This window comes from Triticum aestivum, chromosome 6B, assembly GCF_018294505.1.
Source record: "Triticum aestivum cultivar Chinese Spring chromosome 6B, IWGSC CS RefSeq v2.1, whole genome shotgun sequence".
Classification (NCBI taxonomy): domain Eukaryota; kingdom Viridiplantae; phylum Streptophyta; class Magnoliopsida; order Poales; family Poaceae; genus Triticum; species Triticum aestivum.
Window position 1 is genome coordinate 642,501,248 of NC_057810.1, and position 11,724 is coordinate 642,512,971.

At 45.2% G+C, this 11,724-nt stretch overlaps 2 protein-coding genes across 3 annotated transcripts; one reads left to right on the forward strand and one right to left on the reverse strand.

Annotated features, from left to right (window-relative positions):
- Positions 1-827: 827 nt before the first annotated feature.
- Positions 828-1,599, forward strand: LOC123138449 (pathogenesis-related protein PR-4-like). The gene is made up of 2 exons (XM_044558428.1): positions 828-1,127; positions 1,219-1,599. Exons 1-2 carry the CDS (start codon positions 828-830, stop codon positions 1,387-1,389), a joined length of 471 nt encoding a protein of 156 aa, XP_044414363.1. The 3' UTR covers positions 1,390-1,599.
- A 113-nt stretch (positions 1,600-1,712) lies between these two features.
- Positions 1,713-6,747, reverse strand: LOC123138448 (THO complex subunit 5A). 2 transcript variants are annotated; one of them, XM_044558427.1, is made up of 9 exons: positions 6,441-6,747; positions 6,052-6,342; positions 5,058-5,394; positions 4,156-4,487; positions 3,683-3,930; positions 2,761-3,346; positions 2,561-2,674; positions 2,257-2,482; positions 1,713-2,132 (listed from the first exon to the last, which is right to left on the reverse strand). In XM_044558427.1, the coding sequence occupies exons 1-9, from the start codon at positions 6,669-6,671 to the stop codon at positions 2,095-2,097; spliced, it is 2,403 nt and encodes an 800-aa protein (XP_044414362.1). In that variant the 5' UTR covers positions 6,672-6,747; the 3' UTR covers positions 1,713-2,094. The 2 variants fall into 2 exon arrangements, with proteins under 2 accessions (XP_044414362.1, XP_044414361.1); XM_044558426.1 differs by having other exon boundaries at positions 4,156-4,490.
- Positions 6,748-11,724: the final 4,977 nt, after the last annotated feature.

Genomic DNA, 11,724 nt, shown 5'->3' on the forward strand with positions numbered 1-11,724 from the left:
AGCTCGGCGGCGGCGGCGGCAGGAGGGGAGGGCCGGCTAGGGTTTCCCCCCGGCGCGCGCGGGCGCGTCGCGGGAGGGTGGGAAGGGGCGGCTAGGGTCCCCCACCCCCCCCCCCCCCCGACGCGCGCGGGCGCGTCGCGGGAGGGGTGGGGGGACATTCCAGTATAGACTACGTATGGAGCAAAATGAGTGAATCTACACTCTAAAATATGTCTATATACATCTGTATGTAGTTTGTAGTGTAATCTTTAAAAAGACTTATATTTAGGAACGGAGGAAGTAAATACCATGCAAAGCTAAACAAGAAGCTCACATCATGAGTTCAAGTAACCAAAGCATAGTTTGTGTTTTCTCATAAAGGGTGTTTTTGATTAACTTAAAATGTAGCATCAAGCATATACAAAGTATTAAGACTTAAGAATGATACCGGCCTATGCACATACAGCTAGGATACACAAAGCCAAAAGTAACAAGTCCGACTAAAAATAAAAAACAAACATAATGGCAACCGCAGATGCCTATTGAGATTGAAAATTATGATCAACTGAAGGCGATGATTACAATCCCCAGCTTGTAGAATTCAGAATCTATAAATATGGCCACTTGGCCAGTCACAACCTCAGTAATACTCAAGTACTCCCTCCGTCCGAAAATACTTATCGGAGGAATGGATGTATCTAGACATATTTTAATTCTAAATACATTCATTTTTATGCATTTTTGCGACAAGTATTTCCGGACGGAGGGAGTACTACCATATTAGCAGTAGCTGATTGGCCAATTAGGCACTAATAACTACTTGCAGCAGTAACTAGCTAGAAAGAGGCATGGCAACAGAGATCGCGGCCACTGGCGCAAGAATGCCGGTGTCTGTGCTGGTTCTCGTGGCATTGGTCGTGGTCTGCCTGTCCGCCAACGGGGCGGCGGCGCAGCAGGCGAGCGGCGTGGCTGCAACGTACAACCTGTACAGCCCAGAGAAGATCAACTGGGACCTGCACGGCGCCAGCGTCTTCTGCGCGACGTGGGACGCCGACATGCCGCTGGCGTGGCGGCAGAGGTACGGCTGGACGGCGTTCTGCGGCCCCGCCGGCGCGCACGGCCAGCCGTCCTGCGGCCGCTGCCTCCAGGTACGTACTCCGTCCATGGATGATCCGCGTAAGAAAATGTGCATCTTGCTATGGATCGCGCGTTGTTTGATCGGTGGGACGCTGTCGCCAGGTGACGAACAGGGCGACGGGGGCGCGGGCGGTGGCGAGGGTGGTGGACCAGTGCGGCAACGGCGGGCTCGACCTTGACGCCGCCGTGTTCCAGCAGATCGACACCAACGGAGGCGGCGCCGCCAACGGCCACCTCGTCGTCGACTATGAGTTCGTCGGCTGCCAAGACTAAATGTGCTTGGGAAATCAGTAGCCCCGGCAAGAAATAAAACGCAGTCGAAATTAATACTACTCGCGGCCTGCAGCACGTGTTATTTTCCGATTCTGAATATCTCGTCATCATGTCGATATGACAGATTTTATGTCTCATCAAAGGCACGTAATCTGGCTACTGAATAACAAATTTAGTTCATATAAACATCTTTCAGCCAGTAGGCGCGTACCATCGCGTTCAGTATTGGTTTTGACACTTGGCTATGTTTGATAGTAAAGTATTGTACGAGTCTGTTGTTTCTCCCCATTATAGCGTAATATAGGTTAGAAGGCACGAAAAAAGACATAAAAAATGCATCGATTTGGTAGTTGAGATTGAACATACAGTTTGGGAACTTATAATTTACACAATCGCAAGAACGAAACCCGTCTGCCTGTCTGGCTTGGAAGATTTCTGCATGAACAAGCAAGTCTGACCAGTAGCACCACCACCACTATCAAGGCACGCAACGCAGGCGTGCAATCTGGTTTGTTGCTTGATGCTGCATGGACCAAGTCTGCTGGAGTTGCAAAGTTCCATGTAAAATCAAGCACGAGAGTTTTGGCATTCTTGCAATTGCATATCAAACATCATAATGCCATAATGGTTAGAAAACTATCGTCGGGAAACAGCGAAGCATCTCTCTCCAGCCAACGTGGGCAAGCTTGCCAGCTTCTACTGCTGTCAGACCATGTTAGTTCCAGTACCGAAAGAAGGTTTCTCTGTGCCATGGACAAAATGGCAGTTTCAGCATCCCCGTTTTCCTCCAAATGACAAACGATATGATATGCGCGCCAACTCAACTGGCGATCAACCAAGATCACAAATAACTAGAGCAAACGTCACCTCGCCAATAGATGGTCTGTCTCCGGTCTCTCCCCCTGACTGATCTAGTGAGCATGGTTCCACTGACTGGTTTGCACAGCCCAACATCAATCACTGAAGTAACTTTCCTTTTCTCGTGATCCTCGTCCAAATGCATATCAAACAACATAGCCAGGCACAGAACTTGGTGGGTTAATATATAGTCCTCGTTCGACCGAGGAAGAATTCGGAGGATGTGAAGATTCACCTGCAAGTCATAAGAGCAGTGAAACCATGAGAAACGTGCGACGATTGAAAATCTGAGAAGGAAGCTCATAATACAAACCTCAGCTTCCATTGCACGAAGATCATTGTGCCATTTTAAATCTTCGGTCTTTTCAGAAACCAGCTGCAATCTGAAAAGTGGTGGCCTAAGAGGATACTCCATGCTAATTTTAATCTGCAATTGTAAACCAACAGTGAGAGAGCAAGCACACATGGAGATTCTTGCAACAAGGCCTATAGGAAGAGTGGCTGGAAAATTACCTTGGCTTCCAGCATGATTTTTGCACCATTCTTCAAAGTTTTACTCAAGACCATGGTGAACTCTCTGGAAGCATAATCCTCCCAGGATTTATCTATAGTGAGGCTACCTTGCTCAGTTTCTTGGTCAGCACATGCCAGCTCCTCCAACTCACTGTCACTGTCCATTAAGAAATCAAGATCATCCTCATTTCTACCAAAACTGTGTGAGATGCTTAGCTTAGATGGTGCAGAGCCCTTTGATATAAGAGATAAGCCTCTAGAATGGTTTAGAACTTCAGGTGAGACCTCTGCCTGTGATACTTTAGAATCATCTGGCATATCTTCAGAGTGAACCACAATTGGAAGCTCACCATCCTCTCTGTTACCCTCGGTTTCTTGCCCATTTGTCACAGATCTTCTCTCCAAATCACTGTCAACACTTCCTGCAGGCCCACTCACCACTAAAGCAGAACGAGCCGAAGGCTCAGGAAAAACTCCTGTCAATGACCAACTGTGCATACTACACGATGGGGTGCGTGATGCCCATGGTGTATTCTCGTGTTCTATTTGAGGCCACCTCAGCTTAGTTAAATAATTAAGTTGCCACCTGTAAATGACAGACCCAAAAACTTCAAAGGAATGCATTCGATCAAGCAAGATATGCATAGGAGTCATAAGAAGCAAGAGAAAGATGGTTGACAAGAACCAGCTTAGATCAAAGAGAAGACATGAAGAAGCTGTAAACGAGGTGTTCCCAATTTTTTCCCAGGAAATGTTTCATTAACTCATGCAGCATGTCTCAGAATGACATGTACAATGAAGCAAAAGCATCATCCGACGAAAATTGTCAGCCAAAGTACAATGCACACATCTGTAAAGATCTATCATCCAGATTTGGCTATTGACATCCCAAACTGCAAACATGGTAGAGCAGGTGACTCACGTGAGAGCCATTTGTGCAATTTTCCGAGAGCGGATTCTCTGCAAAATAGTCTGTGCACGATTCTGCTGACGGTATAGTGCAAGCCCAGATGACAAATCAGCATTTCTCGACGCTCTGTTAGAACTATCCCCAACAGATTGAGGAACCTCCGGGAGGAAATCTATACCAGCTAGATGCTGTGCCCACTTGTATGGACGCGAATCCTTTTCGCTAAAATTTGGAGTCTCCCCGGCATAAAGCTTAGCCATCTGCATAAAATTTATAGGTCACCATTTTAGATTATATGGAGAAAGCTGCGGATAATCTGGAATCATAATGCCCAACAGCTTTTTTGCTGCCAAAAAATAAACAAAAACCATGGTAACTAAATGCTGCCTATGAAGAAATAAAAGGACAAAAGCATGTAACTGCTGGCCAGAGGCTTAAATAACAACAGGGATACATGTGAAAAGAAGCTGCTCTAGAAAACACACCTGATGAGGCAGCTCTAAGCCAGTGTCATCTGGAAATAGGTTGCACAGGATATTGCTGTCCATTCCATCTGAATCTTCAGATCCAACACAGACAACATTCAACTTTGCCAAGTATTCAAACCTCAAAGTGATGAGCTTACGACGCTTGGTTCCAGAATCTTCAGTATCATATACATGGAGAACAACTTTGAGTGGATGAAGTTGATATGCTAATGCAGGATTACTAGCTTCCTTTGAACTCTTCCTAGACCTTGATCTTCTTCTCTGAGCATCTTCTTCCTCATCAATTGCATCGTCATCCATCCTATTATTATCATCGTTTGCCAAAGTGCCTGCTATTGCAGATACATAAGAAACATTTCATCCATAATACTAATATCCTCAAAGTTATGACTTACAAACTGTCACATAATCAATTTGATTCTGACTGTGTTAATCTGCTCAGAAACTCAAGTGTAAAGATGAACAAAGCAGCAACTGTGTACTGTTGGCATGTTATTCCATTTCCAGTGGAAAATTATAATAGATCATACAGCTTCTAAAAAGGCTTTGATAAATGTGCATATGCTGCAATACAGAGCACAAACTGTTCTAAAACATTCACTAGGAAAAAATTATGTTTGGTTATTAAGTGCCTCACGTGACCAGCACGTTCCTTTTGCACTGTTGTAAAAATAGTAAGCCTAAAAGAATTTTGCATAGACTATCTATGATACGTCCAAGGTTGCAAAAAAGTTAAAAAAAAAGATCACAAGTCCTTGTTCTTGCAAGGACATGACCACTCGTCTACTAAGAAACAGCAATGTTGAGAAATGTAATAAAGGAACAAGTGCAGGGAGACATAGCATGCTAGATTTACACATTAATCAGATGTGCTACATTCTCAAACAGATATAACATACCCATTTCCTGCTTGGCTTGCTGTTGAGCAAAAGTTTGAGCGTCCTTTGTGCTTCCATTTACCTCCACTTCAATATTCTCGCCAAATGCTTCTTTCTGTCCTAACAACTGGGTGTAAGTTATATAAAGAGGAGATGGGAGCAACTCAGCTGCATGGTGCTGCTTTAGTTTCTTGGTATGCAGCATCCCAAGCTGCTGCTGCACTGGCAATGATGCTTTCTTCAGTGATTTCAAATGCGATGGGAGGCTTGAGAGGAACTTCTTCTGATTTGCAATTGTCCCCAGCAAACTGTTCTTCTGTTGTTCCAATTTCTCATGTCGCTCACATAGCTCTTTACGCTGTATCAGAATTAACACATATTTTAGAAGACAGAAATCAAATCCTGAACAGACCGCGATAATCGACTTCTGACTAGCAAGGGCACACAGATTCAGAGCACATGAGACACAAGCAATTTTATAGCAGGATGAAAAATCTATGTCCAGAATTCATGAATGAAATCATAGTAGTAGCACAAAGGACACTCACACACATTTGTAATAGTACGCAAACAGACCTGGTGCATTGTACATGTACGGTAAGTTAAATAGAGTTCCCAGCAGACATTGTGTTCTAGTAGTTATTAAACAAATGTTCGCCAAGATAATCAGTACAATGGTGAACCGAACACAGTAATAATCCAAAGGTGATACTAATAAGCAGCAGGAACTTCCCTACTTTTGTGATATAAAACTAATATCAGACCAATCCTGTACCAAGTTAAAGTTACTTCAGATTGTGAACAGTTAGCTCGGCTAACATTTTCTAAACCTTACAATTATAAGTTCCACAACCTAAACACACTATGAATTTGAAACCATCCGTGTGCTCTCTGTCAAGCTGAATTTAGATTTTTCATGCATGTACAAAACCACAACTACATTAGACCAGCAACCGAACAAATTTGATGATAATTAGAGCTCCTATGCGAGTGGCAGCTGATCACAGTACACAACCTGGACGAGCTCGAAGTTGAGGCGCTTGAGCATGAGGTCGTGGGCGGTGTCAGCGGCGAGCGTCTTGTCGCGGATGTCAGCCGGCGCGGCGCGGTGGAACTCCTCCTCGGGCACGAGCTCTATCCCCGGGTGCTTCGTCTGGAAGTCGAGGCACGACCTGATGGCCTTGACGTAGTGGTTCTTCTCGTACAGCAGGTTGTGCAGCCTCAGCGTCGTGGAGTCCACGGGCGCCTTCGCCGCCTCCGTCTCCCCCTTCACCTTATCCTCCTCCATCAGTATCTCCCTGTTCACCTGCGCGAAAAAAAAAATCCAGCTCGAGTTGGAGCGGCGGATCTAGAGCTAGGGTTTCTGCTGCAAGGTGGGTCGGGGTTTTGGAGCGAGAGACGCACCTGGCGGAGCGTGATGAGGAGGAGGGACATCTGCGCGACGAGCTCACGGAGCTCGGACTTGGGGGCGCCGTCCTTCTTGATGGCGAGTATGCGGGCGGCGACCTCCTCGACGGAGGCGCGGGTCTCGGCGAGGAGGTCGTGGGGGGAGCGTGGCTTTGGCGCGGTGGTGGCGCTGGGCGGACGCGCCGGTGCCTCGACGTCCATGGCTTCCGCCGCCGGCACCTTTGCCATCGATGCGGCCGGAGACGAGAGAGACGATGCCGAGCGCCGGAAGTGGGAGCGGAAGTGGTAAATGGGTCGGGTTCTGGCTGACCTAGTTCATTCAGGTAAGATGCTCGGGCCGTTCGTTTCTTGGGTAATCGAGACCAGCCCAAATTTGCGGAGGTATCCGGCCCAAATCAGGAGAGGAACCGGCCGACAAAGCTACATGGGTTGGACCCAAAAAAAAAAAAAGCTACATGGGGTCCTTTGTTTCGACTCTCGAGAGAGGTTCTCATGAACAAGAAATCTAGGGAGCAACTAATTAACGAGCGCTCCTTCAGAAGCCTCGCAACGATCAGCACCACTTGGCGCGCTCACAACCATTCGCCACGTGTCGCGCTCTAGGCGCTCCCTCCGGATTTTATTTTTTTATTTTTACGCACGCGTTTTCGGGTTTTTAAAAGGTTTTCTTCAGGTTTTTTTAACGTTTTGGTTTTCTACAGGTCTTTCCTAGCTTTTCGATCAAAAAAATCAAAAAAATAAATTTTTGTGTAAAAAAATGCAAAAAAAATTCGCGAGAGTCACGATTTTGTTTTCGCGAGAGTCGCAGTTTTGCTTTCGCGAGAGGCACGGCCGTGCCTCTTGAAAACGGAAAAAAATGTGTTTTCTATTTTTTTTTCCTCCACGAGAGGCACGGTTTTGTTTCCGCGAGAGGCACGGTTGAGCTTTCGCGGGAGGCACGAGCGTGCCTCTTTCGGAAAGAGGAAAAAACACGTTTTCTGTTTTTTTTTCTTTCGTGAGAGGCACGGTTTTGCTTCCGCCACAGGCACGGTTGTGCTTTCGCGAGAGGCACGGGCGTGCCTCTTTCGGAAATGGAAAAAATATGTTTTCTGTTTTTTTTTCTTTCGCGAGAGGCGCGGTTTTGCTTCCGCCAGAGGCACGGTTGTGCTTTTGTGAGAGGCACGGGCGTGCCTCTTTCGAAAAGGAAAAAACCGTATTTTCTGTTTTTTTTTCTTTCGCGAGAGGCACGGTTTTGCTTCCGCCAGAGGCACGGTTGTGCTTTCGCGAGAGGCACAGGCGTGCCTCTTTCGAAAAAGGAAAAACGTGTTTTCTGGTTTTTTTTTCTTTCGTGAGCGGCACGGTTTTGTTTCTGCGAGAGGCACGGTTGTGATTTTGTCAGAGGCACGGGCGTGCCTCTTTTTGGAAAAGGAAAAAAAATCATGTTCCCGGTTCGGTTTTTTCGTCGGGTTTTTTCGTCCAGTTTTTTTGTGAAAAAAAAGTTCGTCAAAATCTATCAACATGGGATGTAGTTTTGAAGACCTCGACGCGAGGAATCAAATGGCAAAAGCGTTCGAGATTTGGACGCACGGTTTAAGAGATAAAACATTTTGAATAAACGGATCTACGAAAAAAGGGAAACTCCCAGGTTGCGACAAGTGGCGCACATGCAGCGCGACACTTGTCGCAACCTGGGGAAGTTGGTGTGATCTCCGCAAGGAGTACTCCTTAATTAGTGATTTCGAGAAATCTACATGAGAGTTCTCATTTGTACACCTCTGGCGGTGGATTTGGAGGAACCATGGCGCCCACAATGGTTGGCCAACTTCTGTGAGGACCAGAGTCCCGATTAACTGAATTTATGCGCAAACTAACTGAATTTACGGCAAGAACAGGGGAAATTGAGCTAGGGTTCGCGTTACGCATAGAAGGGGAAAGTAGTAGCACGCCACTGGCGGCTAGGGTTCACACCCAATATTTCTATTACATGCCTCAAATGAAAGAAAGAGTGGGCTTATATAGCCAATTCAGCAGCTAGAAAGCTAAAAAAGCAGAAAAGCAGAGCACATGGCTTGTCGGGCGATGAACAGCTTCTCCCGCGCCCTCTAAGCCCTTGGATGGTCGATCGACGAAGGAGAGAGAGCCACTTGAGTGAACCGTTATCATCACCTGGTGACCCTAGGATGCAGGATGAACGGTTGTAGAAGCAACTGGCACGTAGTAACAGGGGATCTTCAGACTTGGGCGTGACAATACCCCCCGATTAAGCTGGAGCTTGTCCTCAAGCTCTGAAATCAGGAAAAACCTTGTGAATGAACGTCGAATCTTCCCAAGTTGCTTCCTCTGGAGGCAGATTTGCCCATTTCACCAACCACCTGACAGCAGGAATACTTATACTCCCCTGCTTTCTTGGAATTAGCTTCCTTTCCAAGATTGCTTCAGGCTCAATTCGAATTGTGCCATCAGTACCCACCAAGGGTAGGTTGGGGGAGGGAACCACTTTCGTGCCAATGTGTCTTTTAAGTTGACTGACATGGAAAGTGTCATGCAATTGGCAGTCTTCAGGTAGAAGTAATTTGTAGGCATGATTCCCAACTTTACTCAAAATTTTGAATGGCCCATAAAATTTTGAGTGTAGTTTGATGTGCCTGTGCAAACTGAGAGAAGTATGTCTGTGAGGTTGAAGCTTTAGATATACCATGTCCCCTACAGCAAACGCTCTCTCTTTCCGGTTTCTGTCAGCAAAGCATTCTAGCTTGTGCCTTCAACAGATTTTGTTTAATCACCTCCACTGCCAATTCCCTGTTCTGTAGCAAGTTTTCATTATCTTCACAAATAGTGCCAGGCAGAGCTGATTCAGCCACCATTGGAGGAGGGAAGCCATAAAGAGCAAAGGAGTCATCTGTAGGGATGTATGGAAAGATGTGTTATACCACCACTCAGCTAGGGCTAACCATCCATGCCATTTCCTGGGCTGCTGGAAACACATACATCTCAGATAGTTCTCCAAACGCTGATTCACTCTCTCTGTTTGGCCATTTGTTTGTGGGTGATAACTAGTACTCATGTGCAATTTGATGTTTAGTGACTTGAACAACCTTTGCCACAGATTGCTAGTGAAAATTCTATCCCTGTCTGTCACAATCACTAGGGGCATACCATGCAATTTAAACACATTGTCAGAGAATGCTCTTGCTACAGACTGCACTGTGATGGGGTGCTTCATAGCAATGAAATGAGAGTATTTGGTAAATCTATCAACCACCACTAGAATTAAATTCTTGTTTCCTGATGTAGGCAAGCCCTCTACAAAATCCATACTGATATGAGCCCATGCAAAATCTGGCACAGGAAGTGGCTCTAACAAACCAGGGTAAGGTGTATGTTCAGATTTGTTTATCTGGCATACAGGACAATTTTTCACAAATGTGATCACATCCTGCTTCATACCCTGCCAATGGAATACCAACTTAACTCTGTGATAAGTAGCTCTTTCTCCAGAATGCCCACCTAGTTCAGAGTTATGAAATGTAGATAAGATCTCCTGCCTCAGGTTAGTATTCTTTCCCACTACAATTTTGTTGTGGAATCTCAGTATACCATTCTTAAAGGAATAAGCATTGCTAGTGTTTTTATCCACAGAACATTCAGCAATTAGCTCTTTAACCTTGTCATCCTGTTGATAGCTGCTTATTACTTCTTTAACCCAAGTAGGGGAAACTACTATAGTAAACAGTGCAGAAACTGCATGTTTCACCCTGGATAAGGCATCTGCAGCCTTATTTTCCTTCCCTTTTTGTACTCAATAGTGAAGTTGTATCCCAACAATTTTAACAATAACTTGTGTTGGATGCCCTCAGTAATCTTCTGTTCTTGGATGTACTTAAAGCTCTCTTGATCTGTTCTTATAATCAAGGAAGTAGCAGAGAAGTCATGTTTCCACTTTTTCACAGCCTCAATGATAGCCAGTGGCGGTGCCAGGGTCTAATCATCGCGATGTCAAGGTTTTTTAATGAATTTTTATTGACAAATTAAACATGATCAGATCATACTACTTTATTGTGAACATATATATTGTAGCACCTCTTAGAGATAATACATATTTTTATATTTGTTTGCATGCTGTCAGCCGTACTTGCCTTCCAACATAAGTAATGAGACAACCATACAAGAAAACATGGTCTACTTTATTGCACAGATCTGACTTACATATTTCGTAACAAACAATGCAATTCTTATTCTAAATAAGAACAATATTTTACTTCTTAACATGGCTAGAGAGAGAGAAAAAAAGACAAGGAAGAGTATCGCAATGTTGGCAAGTAAAACTTACGTATAAAAGTGGAAGAGGGGAGGACCTCGTCCTGGTGCTCAATCGGGTAGAGTGCCGACTTTTACATCAGTATTGATCAACGCGATGGACAATCCCGTGTGAATCTGTCTACGGGTGGTTGCTCATGGCTTGCTAGACCGTCGGAGGTGGCCATGCCTCACATCTCATGGCCAGATCGGAGATCGCCAGCACCGGGCAAAGGACAGGAATATGCAGGGGTGCGGTGGCTGTACCCGGTCATTGGAGAGACATGCAACAATAAGCAGGAGAAAATCAAGGAAATCACGTGATTTAGGCCTTCTTCTTACTATATGGCCCAGTGGCCCAGCTAGTTGTTAGAATTGCAGATAATACATGGGCCCGTATAGCCAAATTCCTATTTTCGTCATACACTAGCGTGGCATGCGGACCTGTGGGTCATCGGCGTAAACAAAACCTGTGTAGTTAAGCAACTACACAGGTATAACATGGCTTCGCCACTGATGATAGCCATAACTTCTTTAGCATAAGTACTCAATGCAGCAGCTTTAGGGCCAATACTTTTACTGAAATAAGCAAGTGGTCTGCCCTCCTGCATTAAGACAACCCCTAAACCATACCCACAAGCATCAGCTTCCAAGATAAATGGTTTCTTGAAGTCTGGCAGGCCAGTACAGGAGTATGAGTGAGTTTTTGCTTGAGTGTTTCAAATGATTCTTGTTGCTCTTGTGCCCAAGAAAAAGCATCTTTCTTCAAGCAATCAAACAGTGGTCTGCATATTATCCCATATCCCTGGATAAATCTCCTGTAGTACTCACTTAATCCCAGGAAACTCCTTAATTCAGTGACAGTAGTAGGAGCAGGCCATGCTTTTATAGCTTCAGTTTTAGTAGGATCAGTAGAAACTCCCTCAAAGTTTATGACATGGCCCAGATACTCAATTTATTTCTGACCAAAAGAACACTTATCCAGCTTAGCATATAGCTTATTTGC

Coding starts and splice junctions, on each gene's coding strand:
- LOC123138448 (XM_044558426.1), bottom strand. CDS start 6,671: ATGGCAAAGGTGCCGGCGGCGGAAGCCATGGACGTCGAGGCACCGGCG. Junction 5,395..6,051: donor TCAACTTCGAGCTCGTCCAG/GTTGTGTACTGT, acceptor ATTCTGATACAG/CGTAAAGAGCTATGTGAGCG. Junction 3,931..4,155: donor GCTTAGAGCTGCCTCATCAG/GTGTGTTTTCTA, acceptor AATTTTATGCAG/ATGGCTAAGCTTTATGCCGG.
- LOC123138449 (XM_044558428.1), top strand. CDS start 828: ATGGCAACAGAGATCGCGGCCACTGGCGCAAGAATGCCGGTGTCTGTG. Junction 1,128..1,218: donor CCTGCGGCCGCTGCCTCCAG/GTACGTACTCCG, acceptor CGCTGTCGCCAG/GTGACGAACAGGGCGACGGG.